The sequence below is a fragment of the Puma concolor genome, chromosome C2 (genome assembly GCF_028749965.1).
Source record: "Puma concolor isolate L17-30 chromosome C2, mPumCon1.1.hap2, whole genome shotgun sequence".
Taxonomy (NCBI): domain Eukaryota; kingdom Metazoa; phylum Chordata; class Mammalia; order Carnivora; family Felidae; genus Puma; species Puma concolor.
This window is the reverse complement of record NC_141675.1, coordinates 1674198-1702194: the sequence shown is the minus strand read 5'-3', so window position 1 is coordinate 1702194 and position 27997 is coordinate 1674198. Positions and strand designations below refer to the sequence as shown.

The 27997-nt window shown below is 38.8% G+C and overlaps 1 protein-coding gene across 50 annotated transcripts in view; it reads right to left on the bottom strand.

Annotated features, from left to right (window-relative positions):
- The window catches only part of CLASP2 (cytoplasmic linker associated protein 2), a 185310-nt gene that overhangs the window by 123446 nt on the left and 33867 nt on the right, over positions 1-27997 (bottom strand). For 35 of the 50 annotated variants that reach the window (XM_086720288.1, XM_086720337.1, XM_086720293.1 and 32 more), the window contains exons 7-8: positions 26856-26926; positions 2910-3056 (exon numbers count right to left, since the gene is read on the bottom strand). In XM_086720288.1, coding sequence (XP_086576414.1) covers positions 2910-3056; positions 26856-26926 — 218 coding nt within the window. Of the gene's footprint in view, positions 1-2909; positions 3057-3438; positions 3643-21279; positions 21905-26855; positions 26927-27997 lie in introns of those variants that run through there. The other 15 variants (XM_086720331.1, XM_086720326.1, XM_086720329.1 and 12 more) reach the window with 4 other exon arrangements.

Sequence of the window (27997 nt, the reverse complement as noted above, 5' to 3'; positions counted from 1 at the left end):
TGTATAGTCTAGAAAGCAGAATAATTACAGAGAGAGACAGGGACAACCCAACCTTCAAGTATTTCAAAGTCTCATGTTAACAAATAATTAATCTTCCCTGCTTAAGTTACAAGGAGGCAGAATTTAATGCAATGTAAAATAGAATTCATTTATTCAGAACTGAATTTGGCTTATAACCTTTCTGGAGGACACTGTGCCACACTGAAAGGAGAAATCCCTCTATCTTTTGATTCAGTAAACTCGAGAAATTTATTCCAAGGAAATGATTGCAAGAGATGTGCTAAAAGATACCCAGAAAAGCATAATGGAATTATTTAGCACGGCAGGAAATATTGAAAGCAACCTAGATATTATTTAGCTATGAATAGTTTTCAATTAATAAATTAGGATAATGAGAAAATGCTCCACGTAAAATACTAGTAAGAAAAAAAAAGGTATACAAAAGGACATCACGAATGGTGCCAATTCTGTCCTCCTCCTAAGAAAATGTGTGTGCGTGTGTGTGTAAGTTTATATATATATATAAATTATTGGAAAGTAATTAGAAGAAAGTTCATCATAATATATCAATTGATTATGCTCACATATAGTGGTATTGGAGGTGGTTTTATTCCAAATTGTAATCAATGTGCATACATTATTTTAATCAGATGTTGAGTAGTCACCCATCAGGAATACTGTGAAAGGGACTGCTACCCTTGAACACTAAACTGAACTATACGACCAATGTCCTTTCTAATGCAAAGGTTCTTAAACTCTTACGAAAACTTTCTATAACTAATCTAAAAATCAATAAGCCTCTGCCAAGAACAGAAAATCTAAAGTTAAATTTTCAAAGGACTGAGAGCCAAGAAGGGCATTAGTTTCGGAAGCAGTATCAGTATCTCCTGGCTAGAGCTCTTTTCTTAGGTAGAGAAGCAGGCAGTGAACCTAAATGAGCTGGGGCAAACAAAAGCAACAGACACAAATTTGCAGGATGAATCTGCAATTGCCAAAAGGAGGAGGATGAGAAAGAGGACAAGGAGGGGAAGGAAGAAGGAATGAAGATCTCGTCCTCATTTTTATCGAAAGAGCCACTGCTTAGATGGATGAGATAATCCGTATGAGTGATTAATGCCCATGATCACAAAAGCTATCTAGCATTTTCATATCTGGTAGGACTACAAACCAGAGAAGGTGATGTGGCAGAAAGGAAATCTGTTTCCTTAAAAACAACAACAACAAGACACTCTGATCTTATCAGTTTAATTAACATCAAAATTAAGTAAGCTTTTGTAGGTAAACTACAATCTCAATTTTCCTCTAAGGAAAATAAAACATGAAAAGCAGAGTTAATCATAAACCAATGAATGGCTTAGATTCACAAAAATGTTAAATATTATCACCATGCATTTCACGTATTAATCCATTTTAAGTTAAATAAGACCTGAAATCACTATTGTATCATATATCAGAAATCTATAATTCAAAAATCAAGACAAAAAAAATCCCCTTTGCAAGTAATTCAAGGTAGCCATATGTTACAAAAGGAAGAAATCACAGAATTGTCGTATACTTTTTACCAGAGATAAGAAGGCATAATAGACAATGTCATGTAATAGGATATGATAACTAACATTTGGATGATAATATATTCCTATAACAAAGAGAAAATAATTAAAACACTAAAGTGTAAATTACCCAAAATACCAAGAGAAATCATTAAGACATTTCTATTTCAAAATATTTACCTATTTATTTATATGCATAAGAGTATATGTAAAGAGGTTATATGTCTATATATAGATACATAAGTGTGTGTATATATCATCTTTCTTGCTAGTTATATGGCACACTAAAGACAGTTAAAATGAAATATTTATGGTATTTTTTCTGCATTGAGAATATCACATGACTTGAAATTAATGTTTAGTTGTACAGAAAGGTCAAGAGAACACAACTTCTAGGACCTGGTCAAAATATACAGCTTATTTTTCTTTTCTCTATACTTTTAATAAAAAAGCTATAGGTAAAAAGGGGAAAAACAAAATTCGGAAGATCAGGATTTTCCTACCAGTTATCAAAAACAAGGCACAATCTGTTCTCTCAAATTATCACACACACACACACACACACACACACACACACACACACACACGAAAGAAAAAGAGAAAGTAGCTAATGTCCTTTTAGCATTAAATATTTACTTATTCTAATAGGATTCATTCTACCAAAAAGACCTGGCAGAAAGTAGCACCTGAAAAGTACTCGTGGCTTTCTTATTAGAATATGAAAAAATACCCATAAAAAAATTTAAAAGATAAACAGTATGACAGAAGCAGTTCTAATACAATCAAAGAATGTACTATGTGTTTGTAACTTCATAAAAGCTTTTTTTCCTATTATTATCAAATCCAGAAACCATTGTTGAGGCAATTTCACTTGACCACCACCCATTTCCTATTGTGACAAATGATTCAATATCCAGCATCTTCAACCATTCTTTCAACCCTGAAGTATTCAAGACTCACTACTAGATGAACGTATAGAAACGTTACAAAAATCAGTATTTCTTTAACAACGATAGCACCTGAAAATTAATAGCCAAAATCTGAAAAAACCTGCTCTCTCCTTAAAAACAAAACCAAAAAACCCCAAATCAAAAAATTCCCTTAAATGTCTCCCTTGAAAAATGGCATCTGAAAAATGAATACACTCAAGATACACTAATTCACAGGAAACAGCAATAGATCCCATTTTAAAACCATTTTGGAAAAGGCAGCACATTCTTCTGTGTGTTGCAAGAGACGCCCCAGACCTGCAACCATGCTGCAGTCATGAATAAACATATTCCTCTGAAGTTCTAAGTATGTGTGTCCACATCAAGGGCATGAGGCATGCACATCAGATTGGAAATGGATTTACATTACCTCCAACCTTAGGGCCACCTGCTGAACCAGGCTTCCTCGCACTGTTGACAGGATTTCCGGATGTTTTAGGTGCAGGAACCTTGAAGGCTGAAGCAGCTGATGATGGCCTATTTCCATCCACCGATTCCTCATCATCAAAGCTTTTATCTGCACAAAGCATTAGAAAAATGTATTTTAAGAGAACTACGCCTTGCTCCATTTCCCACAAGACTCAAAAATCAAATAAAGCTGTAAATAAAATCATTACTTTGTAAGACAGAATACAAAATAAAGCTCCTTTGCATAAGCATTTATATACTGGCCGACACCATACGAAATAGCCCAGTATTATTTACAATTTGACTGCAATATTATCATATTTCCTACCTACACATGAAGGCAAATCATAAAACCAGATATATTAACCCTGATAGCGAAAAGCATTTTTCATTTTTCTGCTACTCATGTAAGCATTTTCTGCCAGCTCCTCCCATAGTGTATCTTCCAGCACACCCTGCCTTATTCCTTACACCCAGATTTTGCAACTTACAATCACAGATCCGTTTGCAAATCAGTCGCCTCATTCCTCTGAAAGCGCTGAATTTCCCTCACCCTAGGATGCTCCCAATGGTTCACATGGCCAAATACAGTAGATCTGGTACTAATCAAAGATTCTATCAAAAATAGACAGAAACAACCACAGAACCACCACTGAGGTTTGTGCCGGCATTTTTCTTTCTCTTCCCTGCCCTAGGTGCTGTAACAGCCAATCAGCTACAAGGTGACATCATCTTATGGCAGCTACTGCCAGATGAAAGGTAAAAATTCTCCATGTACTTAAAAAATTATCTATGCAGCTGCAATCCTTATTCTTTACCTAAATTTCAGAGGCTTTCAATACAAAGGTTTCTAAACCTAAATTTCTTTTCTCCTATTTAATTCATAAGAAAATTTATACAAATACAACATAAGGTTTTATGCAATATTCATTCTGCTGGGGTGCTTATTATTGCATCAGTAAAACATGGAATATCACAGTGCTCATTTCTGTGCATAATTAACCCTCTGATCTCACAATTCTATTTATTTAGGCCACAGAAACCAGATTGAACAATCTGTTTTCACAAATGATTCTAAAATATTCTACCCAAAGCTCCTTTAAGAATATTTATTAATGACCACACTAGTATCATCTCCTTGTATAATATGAACCGCGCCTCCCCCCCGCCCCCAGTCACAAGCTGTATGCATTTTACTTGTCTGCGAAGACGGTCTTCTCTAGGACCCTGCACAAACCAACCACGACAAACAAGATGGGCGAGGCAGAACAGCAGATTTACCACAGGCTTCAGATCAATAATGGGTCAGAATCTTTTCCTTTCAACTTGCTCCCCTCACCTATGCAAATACCCAAATCAACTAGAATGAAATCATTACTACAGAGGGATACTTCAACTATTAAATATATTTTAAAGAAAATACACCAGACAAGTGGTAAGACTGTTGAATTTATCTGGAAAAAAGAAAATCAAATAGACAAACCAATATAAAGCCACATTTCATTCCATCAAGTTTTTTTTTTTTAATAGCATAATTTGTAAGAAAAAACTAAACTGAAAATACTATCTTCAAGTTAAAAGATAGATATATTTTTTTCTTTTTTAGCATAACACTATTAGAGAGCCAGTCTGGATAAGTTAAAACCTGTGCTCTATACTGACTGCTCTGTAAAAAACACTAATATGATCCCCAAAAAACTTTATTTTACCACCACCATGTAAAAGAAAATGTAGCCAAGAGAGAGGAGACACACAAATCTATAGAAAGACAGGTACTAAAACACCGAGTAGCCAGAAGTTCCCATGGAAACAGTGTTCTGTTCCTACAAACACAAGAATCGAAGAGAGTAAATGTCTCTTACCACTTAAAAAATTTTTAACTCTTAATTTTCTCAAACTATTGGGAAATTAAATTTTAACTTTAAAAAAAATTTTTTTAATGTCTTATTTATTCTTGAGAGAGAGAAAGAGAGACAGAGCATGAGCGAGGGAGGGGCAGAGAGAGAGAGAGAGACGGACACAGAATCCAAAGCAGGTTCCAGGTTCTGAGCTGTCAGCACAGAGCCCAACGTGGGGCTCGAACTCACGAGCCATGAGATCATGACCTGAGCCGAAGTCAGACGCTCAACCAACTGAGCCACCCAGGCGTCCCTAAATTTTAACTTTTTTTAATCAAAAATAAGGTAGACAAAAGTATATAAATTGTAAGTCTGCAGTTCGGTGAATTTTCACAAAACAGACGTGCAGTGTAACCAGTCTCCAGACCAGGAGTTCATTATCAGCATCCTCTACACACCCTCACTAACCTCCCCGAAGTCATGATCACCTACCAACGCTAGTCTCGACTCACAGCCGCACTGTCAGCTCTACCCATTCTTGAGCCTTCTCTAGAAGGAATCATACGAGAAGCTAGCTTCTTTTCACTCAATACACTATTTGGGAGAATCATTTTCATTGCTTATAGTTTTCTAGGGTATAAACACACCACAATTTGGTAATATCCATTCTACTGTTGATGGACTTTTGAGTTACCAGCTTGAGATGATTATGAAATAGCGCTCTTAAGAGGTAAGCAAATAAAGTTAAAGAGGCTTTGGGCTTTTAAGCATTGTGGGAGTAGTATACACATTTATTTTTTGCTGAATAAGTCAAAGATGCACATTATAACCTCTAGGACAGTGGTACAGACCGGCAGCTGAGCATCACCTGGCAATTTCTTAAAAATGCAAATTCTCTGGCCCCAACTGAAATCTAATGAATCAGAAACTCTGGAGATGGGGGCCCTCCCAGTGACTATGATGCATGGTCAAGTTTAAGAACCAGGAGTTGGCAAACTTTTTCTATAAAGGGTTACATGGTAAATATTTTAGGCTTTGCAAACCATACATGAATCTCTCTGTGCGGCTACACAACACTTATGCTATTGTGGTGCCAAAGCAGTGATACATGATATGTAAACACATAGGTGTGGCTGCGTTTCAATAGAATTTTACGTACAACAGGAGGATGGCTGGATGTGGCCTGCAAGTGAGTTTGCCGATCCCTGCTAGGGTAACCACTAGAATAAGAGTAAATGTATACATAGATAAACTAATACAAGAAAAATTTAAGAATCTAAATAATTGAAAACAAGCAGGAAAGGAGATTAAAAAACGATGAAAACAAGTGGATGAAATAGAAAAAAAAGATAAAGTGGCAAAAATGAAACCAAATATATCCGGAACTACCTTAAAAATAAATGAACAATACTGCGTTTTTAAAAATAGGTTGCTTGTACAAGATATACTTTACAAAGCCACATAAAAGTTAAAGGTAAAATGACAGACTATGGCAAATACCAATCAACAGAAAGTTGATATAGCTACTCTAATTTCAAACAAGGCAGTTTGAAGAAGCATTACTAGAGGTAGAGACTTTTAGTAAGGATAAAGGGATCAATCCAAAACGGGAAAAAAAAAATCAGAACTCTAAATTTTTATGGACCCAGTAACATAGCTTCAAATACATAAAGCAAAAAAGGATGTATCTACAGAGGGGAATTTTTTTTTTTTTTTTTACCACTTCCAAAAATGTTATACCTTTTCTTGACTGTAAGCTAAAAGAATTCATGAAATGAATCCATCATCACAAGTCCCCAAATTAAAAGTGTTTTGTAATTTATATGGAAATTATAAATATTCTACGCTTAAAAATATTTTCTTAACTGTAAATATTCAGACCAAACCAGTTCTATTTCTTCCTAGCACTTATCACCTCCAGAAACAATAGATGCTTTTAAGAGTGAACTAGAAGTTGGACTGGAAGTGGGCGGAAATGTTGTCCTGTTTGTGCCATAACTCCATCACTCCTACTTCACCCCTCTGCCCTTTCAGAGCTTATTCTCAACATAATGTCCTGAACTGACCAAAATCATACCACATCACTGCTCGAAACCCTCTTGGGTCTCCATGAGAAGGTCTGTCAGTATCAGTACTCCAAAACCTGGGAGATCTTAGATACGACGTGGTTCTCTCCAACGTGATCCTACTCACTGCCCTCCAGCTTCTTCTCCAAACCAGCCCCACCGGTCTCCTTGCCAAGACTCATAGGAAGGCCTCTGCGCTGGTTCCCTCTGCCTCGAATGCTCTTCCCTGCAGAGCCACCCTGTCTACTCACCTCCTTCAGATCTTTATTCTTCTATTGCCTTCTCAATGAGCTCTTCTCGGATCCTAAAATTATAAACTTGCCAACATCCTGACACTACCAATCTATCCCTACCTTCCTATTTTATTTCTCTCCTTAGCACTTACCATCTATATATTGTATTATCTGACTCCCCCCACTGAAATGTGTTATGATTAGAATAAGAAGTTGTCCATTTTGTCCACTGCTATAACTCCAAATGTGGAACAATGCTTAGAATGACCCTTCTCATAGTAGGAAGACCTTCAGTCTCCAGGTTATTGAAACACAATTCCGAAGGCAAACAACTATAAACACTGAATAGATATTTGAGAAAAAAATCTTCTTAACAACTAAGTATCTGACAAAATCATAAGAAATAAAGGACAAAACCAGTACATATGAATTTCTATTTTGAAGCCTTGGGGGCAAAGGAAATAGAATTTGAAAATCCACATAAAAAAGATACAGATTCTAATAGGAGACTCTTCCCATCAAAAGCTGGTTTACCAAATGACTATACTCTCAAGGTTAAAGTGAATGATAAGTAAGCCCTTATCTTCTTATAGTCTTTTATTCTGTTCCAATGACTCTCAAAGGAGAGCAATAGAGAAGTAAATCAAAGGGAGTACTTCATTAAGGTGAATCGCTTAGACCGTCAAGACTCTCCAGCCCTCAAACTTAGTTGGCTCACATTGGGAGTACTCCTACTCCCAAGCAACAGCCAAGGCAAATGCAAAATTTTCCTGGAATAAAGTCTCTGGCCTCACATTATGTGCACAAATAATTTTCGAAAGGTCACTTGGCATGGCAGGAAACAAGACACCATGAGCAAGAATAAGCAGAAATAGACAATAGGAACAGATCCACTAAAAATCCTAAAATTATCAAGCACAGACCATAAAATGCCTATACTTGAAAGCTTTATTAGAAAAGCTTGAAAATAATTTCAGAGATCTTTTAGGAAGTTTAAAAAGTGACAGATTTTTAAAAGCAACCAAACAGAACTTCTAGAAATAAAAATACAATAACTGAAATTTAAACTCAGTGGGCAGGCATGACAGATAAGACACAGCTCAACTGAACTAGAAGATAAATCAAAAAGAAAAAATCACCTGGGCTACATATAGTAGGTGCTTTGCTATTTACTGAATAAATAAAAAAGGATCAACTACAGAAAGCATGATTACTTTGACACCTTTGCTCTCACTCCAAAAAGACACTGGTATAGTTTAGTGCCGAACATCATCAAGAGGAAGAATTTAAAAGTACTAGAAGATAAAAACTAATAAAGTAGCAGGTTGCAGTGGGTATGTGTAGGATTGAAATGGAAAATGAGAGAAAAAGAGTAGTGGTAAGAGCAGAAGAAAAAGATAGGGATAATAGATGGGGGGGGAAGAAGAGATGATAATAGAATGAAGAAGGGGAGGGAAGTGAGGAGATGGAAGGGTGGGGGAGAGGACAGGTAGGCAGAAATAAAAAGCAGCCCAAGCAGAATAAGGCTCTACCTTTTGTTGCCTTCATCTAACACCAGGGTACTGTTCTCAGCAAGCACGGAGAGATTACAGGCCCACAATCCCTTAACTGCAATGCCTGAAAGCCAGGAAGTTCTAAAAGTCCAGCTTCAGCGCATTGTTTTTTTTAATTCCGGTGTAGTTAACATACAGCGTTATATCAGTTTCAGGAGTACAGCATAGTGACCAAAGCCTCCTATACGTTACTCAGTGCTTACCACGGCAAGTGCACTTTTAACACCCTGTACCTATTTCATCCTCCTCCTCCCCTCTGGTAACCGTCAGTTCGTTCTCCATACTTAAAGAGTCTATTTCTCGGTCTGTCTCTGTTTTTTCTTTGTTCCTGTTTCTTCAATTCCTCACAGCACTGAAATCACATGGCATTTGTCTTTCTCTGACTTATGTCACTTAGCACTATACTCTCCAGATCCATCCATGCTGTTGCAAATGGCAAGAGTTCATTCTTTCTTATGGCTGAGTAATGTCTCGTTATGTATGCGTGTTTATACACACACACACCCACATCTTCTTTATCCATTTATCTGTCATTGGACACTTGGCTGCTTCCATAATCTGGCTATTATAAATAACGCTGCTATAAACGTAAGGGTGCGTGTATCTTTTTGAATTAGTGTTTTCATCTTCTTTGGGTAAATACCCAGCAGTGGAATTACTGGATCTATTTTTCATTTTTTCGAGGAACCAAAAATACTGTTTTCCACAGTGGCTGCACCAGCTTGCATTCCAATCAACAGTGCAAGATGGCTTCTTTTTCTCCACTTCCTTGCCAATACCTGTTGTTTCTTGTGTTTTTGATTTTAACCATTTTGACAGGTATGAGGAGATATTTCATTGTGGTTTTGATTTCCGTTTTCCTGATGAGGAGGTTGAGCATCTTTTCATGTATCTGTTGGCCATTTGGGTATTTTCTTTGGAGAAATGTCTGCTCACGTCTTCTGCCCGTTTTTAATTAAATTATTTGTGTTTTTTTGGTGATGAGTTGTATTAGTTCTTTACATACTTCAGATACTAATCCTTTATCGGATATGTCTTTTGCAAATATATTCTCCCATTCTGTAGGTTGCCTTTTAGCTTTAGCTGTTTCCTTAGCTCTGCAGAAACCTCATTTTGGTGTAGTCCCAATAGTTTATTTTTGCTTTTGTTTTCCTTGCCTTAGGAAACATACTGAGAAAAAAGCTGCTATGGCCAATGTCAGAGAAATTACTGCCTGTGCTTTTCTAGGATTTTTATGGTTTCAGGTCTCACATTTAGGTCCTTATTCCATTGGAGTTGATTTTTGTGCATGGTATATGAAAGTGGTCCAGTTTCATTCTTTTGCATGTAGCTGTCAAGTTTATCCCAACATCATTTGTTGGGGAGATGGTCTTTTACCCACTGCATTTACTTGCCTCCTTCATCAAAAATTAACGGACTATATAATCATGGACTTCTGGTTTTGTTTTTTGGTTTTTGTTTTTGTTTTTGAGAGAGAGACGGAGACTGAGACAGAGAGCACGAGGGCAGGGGAGGGGCAGATGGAGAGGGAAAGAATCTTAAGCATGTTCCATGCCCAGTGCAGAGCCCAAATGCAGGGCTCAATTCTTATGACTGTGAGTGAGATCATGACCTGAGCCGAAATCAAGAGTCAGTGGGCTCTCTATTCTGTTCCACTCATTTATGTGTCTATTTCTGTACCAGTACCACAGTTTATATATCACTACAGCTTTGTAGTAGATCTTAAAATCTGAGACTGTGGTACCTCAAGTTCTGGTCTTCTTTTCCAAGACTGCTTTAGCTATTAAGGGTTTTTTGTGGTTCCATACCAATTTTAGGATGGTTTGTTCACCTTCTGTGAAAAATGCAATTGGTATTTTGATAGGGATTGCATTAAGTGTGTACATGGCTTTGGGTAGTATACATGTTTTAGTATCTGTTCTTCCAATCCACGAGCATGGGCTATCTTTCCATTTGTGCCATCTTCACTTTCTTTCATCACTGTTCTATAGTTTCTATAGTTTTACAGGCCTTTTGTCTTAGTTTATTCCTAGATACTTTATTATTTCTGGCGCAACTGTAAATGGGATTGTTTTCTTAATTTCTTTTCTTGCTGCTTCATTTTTAGTGAATGGAAATGCAACGGATTTCTGTACATTGATTTTGTATCCTGTGACCTTACTGAATTCACTTATCAGTTTTAGCAGTGTTATGGAGTCTTTCAGGTTTTCTAGATATAATATGATGTCATCTGCAAACAGCGAAAGTTGACTTTTTCCTTACCAGTCTGCATGCCTTTTACCTCTTTTTCTTGGACTGCCAGTACTATGTTGACTAAAAGGGGTGAGAGTGGACATCCTTGTCTTGTTCCAGAGTTTTGGGAGAAAGCTCTGTTTTTCACCACTGAAGACGATGTTAGGGGTGAGTTATTTTTTTTTTTTTTCAACGTTTATTTATTTTTGGGACAGAGAGAGACACAGCATGAACGGGGGAGGGTCAGAGAGAGAGGGAGACACAGAATCGGAAACAGGCTCCAGGCTCTGAGCCATCAGCCCAGAGCCTGACGCGGGGCTCGAACTCACAGACCGCGAGATCGTGACCTGGCTGAAGTCGGACGCTTAACCGACTGCGCCACCCAGGCACCCCTTTTTTTCTTTTTTCTTTTTTTTTTTTTTTCCCAACGTTTATTTATTTTTGGGACAGAGAGAGACAGAGCATGAACGGGGGAGGGGCAGAGAGAGAGGGAGACACAGAATAGGGGTGAGTTTTTCATATATGCCCTTTATTATATTGAGGTATGTTCCTTCTAAACCTACTTTGTCGAGAGTTTTATGAGAAATGGATGTTGCACTTTGTCAAATGCTTTTTCTGTGCCTATTGACATGATCATATGGTTTTTGACCTCTTTCTTGTTGATGTGATGTACACATTGACTGATTTGTGAATACTGAACTACTCTTACATCCCAGGAATAAATCCCACTTGATCATGTGAATGATTTTTAATTTACTGCTGAATCTGATTTGCTAACATTTTGTTGAGGATTTTTGCATCTATGTTAATCAGAGATGTGGGCCTGTAGTTCTCTTTTTTTGTAGGTCCTTATCTGGGTTTTAGTATCAGGGTAATGCTGGCCTCTTAGAACAGATTTGGAAGCTTTCCTTCCTCTTCTATTTTTTTGGAATAGTTGGAGAATAGGTTATTAACTCTTCTTTAAATTGTTTTTTCTTTTTAAATTCATTTGGTAGCAAAATCTAAGCTGATTTGAACTCAGTTTATGGCACAACATGTGAACTGACATGAAGCTATTTTTTTGTCTTTATTTTCCTCATTGTGAATTTGCATATACTTAACTGCAAAAATATTAATATGCTTGACTACGAGGTATAGCCCAGGACACAGCTGGAGTTTTTGTATGATACAATGGTTTATGATCGTTGCTTTTCTAAAATCTGACATATGCAGAATTCCAAAACATAGCTGGTCCCCAACGTTTCAGATAAAAAATTGTAAATTTATATTACCATTATCAGATTCCTTCCTTTTTTTTCTTTTTCCCTTCTAAGGAAAGCCATGTATTCAAATGGCTATTCAAACTTTCCACTTCACTTTTATGGGTGCATGTATTCCAACACCTGAAATTTCTGCCTCTGAATTCATTTAAAGGATGAAAAACTGCTCCATCCTTGCATGACAAACAGAAGATCAAGCCAAAATTGTATACCGTATCTCCTTTAAAAAAATTCACTTTGTGTGGCTTTTCTTCAGTAAACCAACCAGTTCAGAAAAAACACACAATGCCACCATTTTCATGTACAAATACAGTGTTTCATATTAGTTTCTTATACCAAAGTTCCTCTTTTCTCTTGAAGCTATATCCTTCCTTATTCTAATTAAAACAATGAGCAGGAAGACTTTGGATTCCTGAATAGTCTTACCCTCTTACCTATCTAACAATGACCATGGTCATATTGAACAGCTAAATTAGTAACTGAGATTAGGAAACAATCACTATAAGATGGTACTACAGGTTTCTCAAACTCAAACATGTTTAATCATTTGCATTCTCCATTGTGCTTTTTTAAAATTTATTTTTTACATTTATTTATTTTTGAGAAACAGAGTGAGACAAAGCGTGAGCAGGGGAGGGGCAGAGAGAGAGAAGGAGACACAGAATCGGAAGCAGGCTCCAGGCTGAGGTGTCAGCACAGAGCCCGACGTGGGGCTTGAACCCACAAGCTGGGAGACCATGACCTGAGCTGAAGTCGGTCGCTCAACGGACCAAGCCACCCAGGTGCCCCCCCCCCCCAATTGTGCTTTTACAATAGAATACTCTCCTTGGCTTTCCTCTGACCTCACAGGTCCCGCTAGCTCAGTCTCTTCCTCCTTTATCCAATCACTAAATGTTGAGTACCTTCCTTCTCTCCAGCTTACACACTTTCTAAATGCCTTCATCCATTCTCAATAGTTTTTTTTTTTTTTTTAATTTTTTTTTTCAACGTCCATTTATCTCTGGGACAGAGAGAGACAGAGCATGAACGGGGGAGGGTCAGAGAGAGAGGGAGACACAGAATCGGAAACAGGCTCCAGGCTCTGAGCCATCAGCCCAGAGCCTGACGCGGGGCTCGAACTCACGGACTGAGAGATCGTGACCTGGCTGAAGTCGGACGCTTAACTGACTGCGCCACCCAGGCGCCCCCATTCTCAATAGTTTAAAACACCTTCTATATGCTGACAACCCTGAGCTATTTGTCTCTAGCCTATACCATCTCTGAATACCAGACTTAGATATTCAGCTGCCCTACTAAACATCTCCCCCATGGATATCTCAAAGGCATCTCTAACTTGACATATATACCTTAACACCAACACCATCTCCAAATCTGTTGTCCTGAAGTCTACTTCTATCCCAGTAAATGAAATCACCATCTACTTAGCTGTTCAAGCTCACAATATAGGAGCCCCATTCTGAGTTCTCTGCCTTCCTTTATCAACAGTTCTTGTACATAACTCCAAGTTATATCTCAAATTCACCTATTTCTCTTTATTTCTGCTGCCCCTCCTAATCTAAGACCAGACCAGTATCATCTCTGCCTATACTGCTGCAACAACTTCTTAACTGGTTTGTCTGATTCCATTCTTAACTTTCCAAACCCCAAAGTAAACAATAAGATCATCTAAAAATGTAATTTGGACCGGTGGCTGCTGAAACTGTTAAGTGAAAGGCTGGTGGGGAACTTTTTAAGAATAGATCAGGCTGGGGCGCCTGGTGGCGCAGTCGGTTAAGCGTCCGACTTCAGCCAGGTCACGATCTCGCGGTCCGTGAGTTCGAGCCCCGCGTCGGGCTCTGGGCTGATGGCTCAGAGCCTGGAGCCTGTTTCCGATTCTGTGTCTCCCTCTCTCTCTGCCCCTCCCCCGTTCATGCTCTGTCTCTCTCTGTCCCAAAAATAAATAAAAACGTTGAAAAAAAAATTAAAAAAAAAAAAAAGAATAGATCAGGCTGATAACACCTAAACCCACTGTTGTATATTAGTATCACACACACAAAAAGACAATCAGGCACTGGATAGCTTCTGACAAAATACACAATACCATCTATAAAAATATGTGTCCAGTGGCACCTGGGTGGCTCAGTCAGTTAAGCATCTGACTTCGGCTCAGGTTATGATCTCACCCGTGGTTCATGAGCTTGAGCCCTGCATCGGGTGAGCTCCAGCCCTGCATTGGGTAAGTCCAACCCAAATTGAATGAACCACGCTCTCACACTCGCTCGCTCGCTCTCTCTCCCCCCCTCCCCCTTTCCCTCTCTGCCCTTCATGGGACTCTCTCTCTCTCTCTGCTACTCACTCGTGTCCCCGCCCCCCCCAAGATATGTCAACCCCCCACAAAAAAATCAAACAAAAAATTAGACCTGATTCTGATCAAACCATTAGCAGAATTTTCAATTTTTAGGAAATAAAGGGGCTATAAAAACCTTAAAAAACCGTAACATAAAACCAACATGGCAATGTAATCATCAAAATCTGGCAGGTGGGAAAACTTTACTTGATAGATGTTTTCTTGTTCAACAAAAAAGTGGCAAGAGAAGAAAAAGTGAGACAACTGCTGTAGATGAATAGAGCCTTAAGTGATATATCAACCAATTAACAATGGTGAACCTTGTTTGAATCCATATTCAAACTGTAAAAAGATATTTAGGAAGCAACTGAGTAAAATCTGAACACTGAATATTTGACACTAAGGGTTAACTTTTTAGATGTGAAAATTGGTTGTCAATGAAGTATTTCCCGGTAACAAACAAAACCTGTCTTTTCTAAAGTACTCTAATTGTCTTTTATTTTTTTTATTTTTTTTTTTTCAACGTTTTATTTATTTTTGGGACAGAGAGAGACAGAGCATGAACGGGGGAGGGGCAGAGAGAGAGGGAGACACAGAATCGGAAACAGGCTCCAGGCTCCGAGCCATCAGCCCGACGCGGGGCTCGAACTCACGGACCGCGAGATCGTGACCTGGCTGAAGTCGGACGCTTAACCGACTGCGCCACCCAGGCGCCCCTCTAATTGTCTTTTAAAAAGACACGTTACTGTGTGTGTGTGTGTGTGTGTGTGTGCGTGCGTGCGTGTATGCATGCGTGTCCACACACATACCCCAGGCCAGCATGAGAGGTAAGGCTAGGGGATGATAGGAGGGATACAGATGAATAAAGATTGGTTATGTATTGATAATTTCTTGAAGCAGGATAGTAGGCGGCAATGGAGGTTTGGCACAACGTTCTCTATTTTTAGGCATGTTTGAAATACTTCCTTAAAAGAACTATGGGAATTTGAATCACTTTGCTCTCTTGTTTAAAAGCCTGTGATGGAACCCTAATAAAATTATAAGCACCATCATAAGACCACAGAAAATGAGGCAGGGCAAAGTATGTGAAATCAGCACCTGAAAGAGAGCAACAAATTCTTATAAAATGCAAATTAAAAGATAGAAAGTTTTTGAAGAATAAAACCACAGTAAAGCTGCAACTCATAATTCTCACAAGCAGACTAAAACAGCAATGAGAACTCATCTAACCCACCCTGTAGAATGACAGGAGTGACAATCTCTAAGCCAGCAAATACAGGAATGATTTGCAAGGAACCACTGAAAATCTATGAAATGATTTCATCATTTAGCTCTTCCCACGCCCAACTCAGAAAGCTCAATATTTTATATGTAAGTGTGCATGTTTACACACGCACGTGTGTGCCTACGTGCACATGTGCATGCACGCACACACACACACACACACCTGTAAAAATGGAACCACCAGAAAAGGGGAAAAGGTTTAGCCATATTAACTTTTATTTGTTAAAATTAAAATTTAATAGAAGGATTAGATGAGAAAGTCAAGGAGAACTCCTAGAATACAAAGTAAAAGATGTGCTCGCTTCGGCAGCACATATACTAGAATACAAAGTAAAAGAGAAAGCCATAAAACTTAATAGAGGAGACAAAATAAAGGGCAGTGAATCAACACAGGAGGTTCAACATATATCTGACGGGTTGACAATTCCATAAGGAGAGACTAAAGCTAATGAAGGGGAGAAACTTACCAAAAGAAAATAATACAAGATTTCTCATAGTTAAAGAAAATGACAAGTCTTCAGAAGTAAAAATAATCAAATAGTAAACATTTAAAATATATTCAATTTAAACTAAAACAGAAACTTTCAGTAAAATGACTAGAAATTAAAACTCCAAGTGCTTCAAAATGAAACAGCCAAATTTTAATATTCACATAATGATGCTATGTTTTCAGCAGCACAGTTAATTTTAAATTAACAATTTTATTTATAAAAAATAAAGTCCATCTTATATAAAGTTGAAAAGAAACGAAATTTGATAAAGTCTCTTAGAATTTCTAGGTAGGCATTTAACTCACTAGTTAAAAAGCCTACTTGAAGTCTTACACCCTTTTCTTTAAAGAAGCCCATAAAAACTTTAAGACCTTTGATAGTTCAATGAAGGGGCAAACACAATTTAAACCATCACTCGTTATTAATAAAATTAAAAACAACATATTTCATGATAATCATAATATCAAGTATATAATAAATGAGGCTCAAATTAAGGTTTATTTATACCCGTTATAAAAACCATGTTGGGTAAATTTCCATGAGCATATTAGCTGTCGAGAACATCAACTATACATTCTTTTTATTTTTTTATTTTTTTCATTTTTTTTTTAACGTTTATTTTTGAGACAGAGAGAGACAAAGCATGAACGGGGGGAGGGTCAGAGAGAGGGAGACACAGAATCTGAAACAGGCTCCAGGCTCTGAGCTGTCAGCACAGAGCCCAACATGGGGCTCGAACTCATGGACCGCGAGATCATGACCTGAGCCGAAGTCAGCCGCTTAACCGACTGAGCCACCCAGGCGCCCCTCAACTATACATTCTACATGTACAAAAATAAATAAATAAATAAATAAATAAAAAAAAGATGTAAGCCTTTTCTTGAAGATTCGGGTTCATTAGCAACATCATGCTGGAGGATATGCTGCTACTGTGGCCCAAGCCCTTGCACCCAGACGGGTAAATGGAGTCTGTTTCAAGAAGGCTAAGATTTTCAATCTTAGTACCCCCTGCTACTGCCTATCTTGCCGAATGTCCAATCTTTTATCCCTTGTAACTTACTTCTTCTCCCTACAGACTCTTTGTTTTCCCCATTATCACTGCTCCTAGAAAACAAGTGTGGCCCTTTTGCCAGTGAGTCAAAGGGTTGCTTTCTTTCAGTGATTTGTATCACCCAATTCTAGCACAGAATATTCAAAGGTACAGGAGAGGCGTGATCTATCCAGCACTGGTTCTTGCTATTGTTCCCTACCCACGAAATCAGTACTGATACGTCAGTTTGGAGTGGTCCAGAAGGCTTACCGCTAGTAAAGTCAAGGTTGTATCATTACTTATATATGGTTTTTTAAAAGATTCATGTTTGGCAGAATAGACTGTGTTGAAATGTTGTTAAGTGTAGAAACAGTCCGTTTGCAACAAAACCTTATTTCTTTCCAGCCATTCTGCAGCATAACAACAAAAGGCCAAATTCCTCTCATGAGCTTTTGAGGCAGATTGCAGGGCCCAATGCCACATAATAATCCTACAGGTTTTTAACTCTATGTGGTTTGACTGCCCAGAGTTACTTCACAATCATCTGACTACTTGCTTTTATATTCCTGGGTGAGGATAAAGAAAACTAAACAGAAAGGCACGTAAGAGCCACCCTCAACAGCTCTTTACTTGAGAGTCATTACAGTATTTCGAAAATCTTAGTTTGTCTGTTAATAAAACTGCCAATAAAATCTTTCATATGGCCTTGAAGTTTGGCTTATGTAACATATATTTAATAGACAATAGATTGATAACCAGAATACGGAAAGAGAACTATCAAAAACAACAAAGTAGAATAACCAAAAAGTTGGCGAAGGATGCCAGAATGCAATCCATAGAAAAGGAAATACAAATAACCAAACATCTTGATCAACCTTATTAGACAGCAGAGATGCTCTTAAAAGGATGAGATATTTTTCATCCATTTGATAGGCAAGTTTTAAAAATAGTAACAATGGCGAGGGGCGCCTGGGTGGCTGATCGGTTCAGCGTCTGACTTCAGCTCAGGTCATGACCTCGCCGTTCGTGGGCTCGAGCCCCACATCGGGCTCTGTGCAGCCTGCTTCAGGTTCTGTGTCTCCCTCTCTTTCTGCCCCTCCCCCACTCATGCGCTCTCGCGCTCTCTCTCTCTCTCTCTCTCCCCCTCTCAAAAATAAAATAAACATTAAAAAAATTTAAAAATATAGTAACAGCAAGAACTGAAAAGAATGTAGGATAGCAACACTGATGGTGAGAATGTAAGTAGTAAAGCCTCTTTTGGAGGATATTATAGCTATAACTAACACAGTTTGAAATGAATAAAAACCTAGGTCCAGAAATTCTGCTCTAAGGTATTTTATGAAACATATGTGTGTGTGTGTATGTATACATACATACGATTTATAGAAAGCTGCTTCAGAATCATTTAGAAAAATTATATATGATCAAACAACCTAAAATTCTTTAAAAGAAAAAATGGTTAGGATTCATCCATTCTATGCAATATTATGCAACAGTTCAAACAAACAAGAGTTTACACGAGGACATTAAAAAAAACACAAAACCCTATGTCACACTGAGTAGACACCGCAAACGGCGAAAATCCTTTCAGAATAGTATCATTTACGTGGACAGAGTCCAAACAAAACCATTCATTTTGCTTCTCAGTATGCAGGTAAGGCACAGTAAAAGGTATGCGAAGACAAACACCATACAAATAAAAGCATTCACCTCCTTTTACGCCTAGGCTGGAGGTGGTTCTGAGGGGAATTTGCCTTTATCTGTGTTGCCTGAATTTTGAAAAGAAGATATTGCTGTTAATTAAAATGAAAGAATAAGAAACCCAGGTCAGGAATGGCATAAACCATTTGCTATACGTGTTCACGTGATACCAGTATGGCACAAGCACACTATATGCGAGAAAGACTAACATACAGAGGAGTAAACGTGAAACTGTTAAGAACTACAAATCCCTAGATAACCTGTTACATACTGTTTAGATTTCCCATTTTGATTTATGTTTTTAAGTTTATATTGAGAGAGAGAGAGAGAGAGAAAATGCAAGCGCACAAACACAAGCTGGAGAGGGGCAAAGAGAGAGGGAGAGAGGATCCCAAGCTATTAGTGCAGAGCCCAATGGGGGGGGTGGGGGTGGGGGCCCGCCCTGAACTCACAAACCGTGAGATCCTGACCTGAGCCGAAATTAAGGGTCAGACACTTAACTGACTGAGCCACCCACGTGCCCCTTTATTTTAATTTTTAAAATAAATTTAAAAACTTTTAAAGTAAACTCTATGCCCAATGTGGCACTCAGATTCACGACACCAAGATCAAGACCCTGAGCAAGGCAGGCACCCCCCTAGACTTCCTATTTCCAAATAAAGGTGTATTACTCTATTAATAAAATACAATAAAAGTATTTCCATTTTGAAGACCAGAGGCGCAGGAAAGTTACCCTCCAAGTTCTGTAAGAGGCTGTTACTTCGATTTTTAAAAATTCAGACTATTCCTAAATAGTCTGAATGTATTTATGTATTGCTTGAAAAAAGAAAAATTAAGTAAATAGCCATGGAATCTATGTTTAAGAAAGAAAAAAAAAAGGAAATAAAATCTGAATATGGCCCAAATCAAATGCAACATTTAGAGTTGCCTGTAAATTAAGGTTTAAAATATAAATAAATATATAAACATGTAATGTCCTTAGTTATATGAGAAACTAATGTATCAATCTTGATGGATTTTGCCTTAAAACTTCATAGTTAAAATTATTTATTTCTATAAGGACATATAAACCAGTTACATAAATTCTTGGCATAAACCATTGCAACATCAACACAAGATATACTATTATATTTCCATCAACATGTACATAACGGTTCAAAAGACTGATGATGATGTACCTACATCATCATTTTGGTACATGTGCATCCCATTTCTCATCGTGGGCTCGAGCCCCACATCGGGGCCCCAAGGGGACCAACTCCTGAGAGTTTGAGTCATTATACTGTCATAAGGAAGGATAAAACTTCTGAATACGGACCAGTCTTCCTTAAGAACCCAGTGGAAAATATACACGATATTTTGGAGGAACTTCAAATTCCCCTTCATACACATCTCTGGTACTGATGAGATTATGAAGTATACCTCTAAGCATCTTAACAAAAGCTTTAATAATGAAAAAAACAAACAAACAAAAACACCGTCCAGTAGGAAGTGTTATGAAGGACAATAGCAAACACAACTTGAGGTTCTAGATTCGGTTCTGGTTCGCTCTCCGTGCCTAGATGTGGAACTTAACACGTCAGCAAGCCTCAGTTTCCCAATCTGTGAAATGGAAATACTAAGATACTCTGTACACCTCCTTCGGCTCTGTACCTGAGGAGTTAATGTATACTAAGTATATCAAAGTGCTTTGGAACACTATAAAGCACTATAGAAATATTTTAAAAATTAATCTTACTATAATAAAACACTGGGAAAATCAATTTTTTATCAAATTATACCCTACATAGGACCCGAAAAAAACTATTTTCCAGAGAGCGATTTAGTAGGGACACTGACAAATCCCAAGCACGGTAATTAAAACAGTGTCTATGGCAAGCCATTTTGCTTCTTTAAATACTTTATCACCACAGAATTCTACTTGTCATCTCCAGCAGGAGAGAGGACGGGCTCGCTAACCAAAGCTCCCTGCCAAAACCTGTCATTCTTCAAAGGGCCGTGTTCTCTCTTCAAAGGTTTTGCACATATTCCATGTTTCTTCCGATATCCCTTCGCATCCACCACCAGAGCCTGAGAGCTCGCTTGGGTTGCAAGGTAAATTGTCACATCTGCTAGATCCCGTCCGGACGTATCAAGTAGAAAAGAATGCTACACGACAAGTAAGCACACATGTGCACACATGCACACACGACTGCACACGCACACACGCAAGTGTCCTTCGTGCTTCGGGGGAGAAATGTATTTCTCACACAGCAAATGACCGTCACTTTCAAAGGAAGTGCAGAACGCAAGCGTAAGAGGAGAAGAGACCTTACTCACCATCTCCCATAGCCATTCGGAGGGTCCCGGGAGCCTTATGGAACCAAGGGGTCGGACGGCACGGCAAACAAACGCGGCTCGGTGCCTGCGCCACTGGCTCGGCCTGCAGCCGCAGACACCCGGAGCGAGCACTGTGTGACCCAGGCCGCGCCGCAGCTCTGCACCGCGATCGCCAACAGCTGCTACTCCACTTCAAAATAAAAGTCTGGGGTCTTGCGGAAACCCTGGCCTCTCTGGGGGAACCCAGCGGAGCGGGATCAAGATTATCCCCTAACTGCACACATGCGGTTACCTACAGGTGACCATGCTTCTCCCTGTACCGGCTGCCTGGAATTTAATGCAAGAACAGCTCTGGGAGCCAATAAACGCCATCCCACTGGGGGACTTTTAATGCAATCATCAAAACACAAGGCATGTGTTCAGCAATCATTTTCTGCTTCTCTAAAGATACCCATGTAATCAGTAGCAATCACATGATCTGACGGATTAACTGATTTGTGCCTTTTAAAAAGGTCTTCATCCTTTTGTCGTTACCTTTTAATGTTTACAACAGAAGACTGCTAGAAGTGCACAAACAGGAATAGCCCAGTTTCCATGATTAACTGCTCTCATTATGCAGGAAGCATTTCTGGCTGCCGTAAACAAATCACGTCAAAGGCAGCCCATCAAAGGCTGCTCTGTGTGCGGACAGCAGAGCCACACGGAACAAAGCTTGCTTCTGGTGGAGACAGAACCTAGCCAGTGCGCAGCTGCGGGACTCGGAGCGCCCTCCATCCAAGCTGCACAACCATCAGCACATTGTCAAGCTCCGGGAAGGCCCCGGGGCTCGTGGTCACAAACAGACACGTTTTAAAATCAATCTAAGAAAAGGGCTTCTTTGCTTTTCACTAAAGGCTATGTTACAAGCCCAGAAAAAACTAGACTTCAAAGTTACCTTATTGCCAAGTATCAAGGTAATTCCAAAGCCGGATTTCTATGCTTTGTTTTACCGCCAGCCTCTTAGAGCAATTCTTTTCCTAGCAACTGTTTCAAATAGAGAAGCTGGGAAATATTTTACAATGATTTCACCCCAAGACTTCATTAGGTCCTGCACACATGAGACAGATCAGAATTATGCACAGTTTTTTCACAGTGAAAGAGAAAAAGACTTGCAGTCACAGCCACCAACACTGTTGGTGTTTACATCTCAGCGTAGGAGACAGTCTAGAAAGCTCCATGACAACAACAGGCCCAGCCATAATCACAGGGAGCCTGCAACCCTCACCCTTTTCCTTTCTCCAGGGCTGGTGTTGCCTCCTTCCAGCCTTGATCTGATTAATGTAAACTCAGTTTCCTTATAACAGCAGAGGGAATTCCACTGTACTCAGGGATTCTGCCTAACTTACTTTGTAATATGAGAATTAAAGTCAGACTTGAAGAACGCTCCAGACAAAAAAAAAATGTGCATTTCTTGCCTTCCTAAACTAAATGATATGCTCAAATCTCTGAGGACATAATTTTACTTTGTGATTTGAGTGTGCTGAACTAATTCTCTTGAAAACCAAGTCAAAGAATTCAACCAAAACTGAAATCAAGAGTACAGAGGGGCGCTTGGGTGGCTCAGTCAGTGTCCAACCTCAGCTCAGGTCATGATCTCCCAGTTTGTGAGTTAGAGCCCCCCGTCAGGCTCTCTGCTGTGAGCACAGAGCCTGCTTCAGATCCTCTGTCCCTCACCTGCTCTCTCTGTCTCTCTCAAAAATTAACATAAAAGAAAAAGAGTACAGATACGGCAATTCTGAAAGAAACCAGAGACAAAAGCATGAAATGTAAAATTGTACACCGAGACATGCATAAGGGAGAGGAGGCAGACTAAAGAGAAAAAATGAACAAGACTGTTTCTTCAAACAGTAAATAAATGTAAGGTAGGGTTAGATCGTATCACTCCCGACTCCCCACGTCTCTCTCCAGCCGAAAACGCTTCCTCCTCCCAGGGGTCTATCAAAACCCCTCCGAAGCTTTTACAACAAGGCCCTCGTGTCATGTTTCCTGCTTATTTTTCCAGCTACTGCTGATACATGGTCTTCCCTCCACTTACCCCTAGCTAGCGTCACTGGGCTCCAGCCAGCCCTAAAAGTCCTTTTCTACCTCTGGGCCTCTATGGTCATATTTTCTCTACCCAAAGCACATTTCCTACCATTTATCCCATGACTAGCTCATTCTCATTTATCAGGTCATAATTCAAATATGTCAACTCTCAGAGAGGCTTGCCCCACTAATTATGTCTAAAGGGGCATCACTGAGTTACTCACCATGTCTATACCCTATTCACTTCACCTAATGACAGTTCAGATGACAACTTTCAGCTATATGACTCTTAAAACATTATACCACCTTTATAACAAATCCTCCGGGTTTTACTGTTTTTATTTTTGTCTGTGTTTGCTAAAATGAATTTTTCATCCCAAAACATTCTAAATTAAAAAAAGAAGTGTGAGGTTTCATTATTATCATTTTAGGCAAAGTCACACTAAAAAATTTTACTTACTGTAATAGTTTCTAGACTATCATATGGAACAACTCTGAACTGAATGTCATGTTTGGGTGAACTCACAACAATTTGCTTTGCATATATATGTCCATCAAGTATCTTCAACGGCTTTTCAGTCTGTTATGTGCAGGAACTATCTGCACAAGTTTTGTGTTGAGCCTTTCCTCTGTCCTAAAATGCTTTCCTGTTCTATAATTTTAACGTTTTAGGCTGGGTGCACAATTACAATAAGCCAATAAGGGCTGAAAATTTTGTAGGGAAAAATCATGCAAAAATTAAAAAAAAAAAAAAACAACTATTACTTTGGGTACAAAATTTTTGCCCTCAAATTGTTACTTACAAAAATTTGTTTTCAGTGTTCAATTGATATATTTCTCTACCTATAAAAATTATTCAAATATTACTCACGGAGTGCATGGGTGGCTCAGCTGGTTGAGCATCTGACTCTTGATTTCAACTCAGGTCATGATCTCACGGTTCATGAGCCTGAGCCCCGTGTCCGGCTCTGCACTATGTCAGCGTGGAGCCCACCTGGGATTCTCTCTCCCTCTCCCTCTGCCTCTACTCCACATTCTCTCTCTCTCTCAAAAATAAATAAACTTAAAAAAAAATTACTCATTATCCTAGGTTGGGATTACATAAACCATAATGTTAGTGGCAATAATTTCTTCAATTAGTGGTTTTCACTTAGTGGCAAGGATTTTAGGAATAATTTAATTTCATTAAACAAAGGGTAGTTGTATTTCTCCCATTACCAACTGTAATCACTGAGGATATTCATTCATTCACTTGTTTATAATCTAGCTCCCTTGCTAGAGTGTAGGCTCCCTGAGGCAGAAACTTTGTCTTCCTCACTGTTGTGATGATACCTAATTTATATTTTAAGATTATTCTCATTTCTGGGTAGAAAATAGATTCTGAAGTGCAAACATGGACGAGGTTTCTATTGCAGTCATCCAGGTAAAAGCTGAAGACTGACAGTGGGGTTTTAGCAGTGGAGACAGGAAAAAAAACGAACACATTTTGGATGTATTAGGATTTTAAAGGTAGACAGACGAGCAGTCAATTCAGGTTTCTAGCCTGAGCTGATGGTGGCAGCACTGACTGAAATGGGTAAACGGGGAACCACAGGTTTGAGGGGAAGGAAAAGACAACGGGCTTCCCACTTTCGGAGATGCCTATTAGGCACCCCAATGGGAATGTCATCGAGGCCACAGACTACCCAAACTAGAGCATGAGACAGACGAACGAGGGCCACAGAACCACACATTTAGTTAGGTGTCAACAGCGAAGTTATCATTTCAGCCCAAAGGTTTTAATTACGTTACTGAGAGAGAATACAGACAAGGTAGAAGGGAGACCTGGGCCCTGGGACCTGGCAACATGACCTGGGACTTGGCTTCCCTCTTCTAATCTCTTCCCTTATTGACAAATCCATGAAAGTGTTTTTCAATGACAGCATTACACTGTCTCCAAACCCATCCTGAAGACATGGGAGCTAACAGAATAGAGAATACAAAATCAATTTCGAAGGTAACAGAAATACCCTCACAAAACACAAGAGATCACGCTTTTGAAATAAGCCGTATTCATATAATAAATATCTTAAATTTATAATATGCAAGATACTTTTTTCTTAGAGTTGTAACTACAGAGTCTGGAATACGCAAGTGAGGATGCACTAGAAATCGTATGAAAACACAGCCACCCCAATCCAAGGAATTTTAACAACTATCCAAATTCCTGCTGTTTCTGGTTTCTATAGAAATAGAGGTAACTGCTAGAAAAAGAAGGATAAGGTACTTAAAACACCTTCTATTCAGGGAAGAGTGAGAAACAGCTGGCAGTCAGGACTGGTAGCGCTGAAGTCAGTTTATGCTTCTGGAACTAAGTTTAGATTAGGGTAGACAATCTTTTTAGCACTAAACTCTCACTCCATCTGCCTTCCTGCAACACAAGGCTTAGTCTTGGTTTCATCCACAGAAAAGGAACTATATTATATTAGCAACTAGTTTTCCCACTATTTGACTATATAACAACTCACACCCCCAATATTTCCCCCAACATCACTTACATTACTAAAGCTAACCACGTTCTCTTTTATAGGAACCTACTTTCCTAGGTGGAAAAACCACCTATAACTACCTTTGGAAGTAGAAGATATTCTTCACATATGTGGCTAATTATTATTTAAAACCTAAAGTCTAAGTAAATGCCGCCCAATAAAAGCAAACACAATCTCACAACCTTACAAAAAGAAGAGCAACCACAAAATCGAGTAAGTGCCAGATATTAACCTGAAACCTCTTTGAATTTAAATTTTTTTTTTTTTCAACGTTTATTTATTTTTGGGACAGAGAGAGACAGAGCATGAACGGGGGAGGGGCAGAGAGAGAGGGAGACACAGAATCGGAAACAGGCTCCAGGCTCCGAGCCATCAGCCCAGAGCCCGACGCGGGGCTCGAACTCCCGGACCGCGAGATCGTGACCTGGCTGAAGTCGGACGCTTAACCGACTGCGCCACCCAGGCGCCCCAACCTGAAACCTCTTTGAATTCCAACGCGGTCTCATTCTACTTGCGAAACCAAAGACGATTATGCTGGTGCAGTTCCTACATCTGTGTCTCTTCACCAGTATCAAGTCTACAGGTAGGTGTGACAGAACCCATCAACCCCACAACTTCTACTAACAACTAAATAAAACAACTACTCTGAGAAGAAAAAACACTGTATTCATGAAACACAGAAGGCAAGAGGGTCAACGTTTCTTCAACTCAGAAGATACAAAAACTCAGGCAAAACAACAGTATCATTTTACCCCTTTGACCCATAATTAAATTTTCAGTTACTCCAAAAGAGTCAAGAGGACAGCGAATGGTCAGCAGTATGGAAAGACTTTGTTATTATCTCCTAACTAAGCTTCAGGCCACAAAATCATATCTGCTGAATCAGTGATAAAACAGTTGACCTGAAAACATGTTTCAGTCTCTAAAACTTGGCTAAATAATCTTAGAAATGTTTGAGAACTGGGATAACTTAATTATTCTTACCTTTGCAGACACTCAAAATCATACCGCCTGAATTTTGCACTTCATCAAATTTGGCAAAAATCATCTCTAATCTGGGAATAAAGAACACATTTTGTTTACTTACAGTTTAAATAGAATTTCCTTCACTATCTCCCTGAGAGAAATAAGGTCAGGGATTCAGTTAGTTCTACACGACTCTGTCTAACAATGATCTCACTCACTGAGAAAAAACACAAAGCCCGTCCGTCATGAGTAGAGAAGGAACCTAACACAGGCACATCTCCACGCACACAGCTTCGCGTTTCCTCATAAAATTATTTTTCCAAACCCATTGGAAATCTTTTAGTTACAACCTCATAATAAATCCACTCAGTCACCAACACATCTTTAAAAAGTACACTCTTAAATACTGAGAACAAACTGAGGGTTGATGGGGGCTGGGGGAGAGGGGAAAGCGGGTAATGGGCACTGAGGAGGGCACCTGTTGGGATCAACACTGGGTGTTGTATGGAAACCAATTTGACAATAAATTATACTTAATATAAAAAGAAAAAGAAACAAAGTACATACAATCATGCAAAGGAAACTTAAGGCAAACATAAAAACAATGATATGAAATGTCAGAAACTACAGTGATGCAGGTATGGCTGATAATTTGACATTTTCTCTATTAACCTGTTTTCATTCAATACCAATTCCATTAGTGCTTCTGATTTTATATTCAGAATTACTTTCTATACTTCTATCCCCCCCCCCTTTTTTTAGCTAAAATGTATTTCTTATTACAACAGCAATGTACATTCATTATAAAAGCTAGGAAATGTAATTAGGAACAAAGGAAAAAAACCCAAAACACAATCCCACCATCCAAGTTTTTAAACCATATGCTTTCTGATGGTTTGTATTTATATATAATTTTTCTTCAGATCCAAAGGCAATCACGTTGACAGCACTATTTTTTAGTTCACTTTGCCTTTACTTTCCACTATATCATGTTATGGTTTATTCTTAAAGTTATGACTTAGAGATTTGGGGAAGGAAGAGGGCCGTTGTCATGATTTTTTTTTACTTGCTAGATGTTGTTCTCTGACTCACCTGTGTTTTTGTCAGTGTCATTTCTACAACCTTAGTTAAGCGTTGGTCCACATTCTGTCATTTACTTG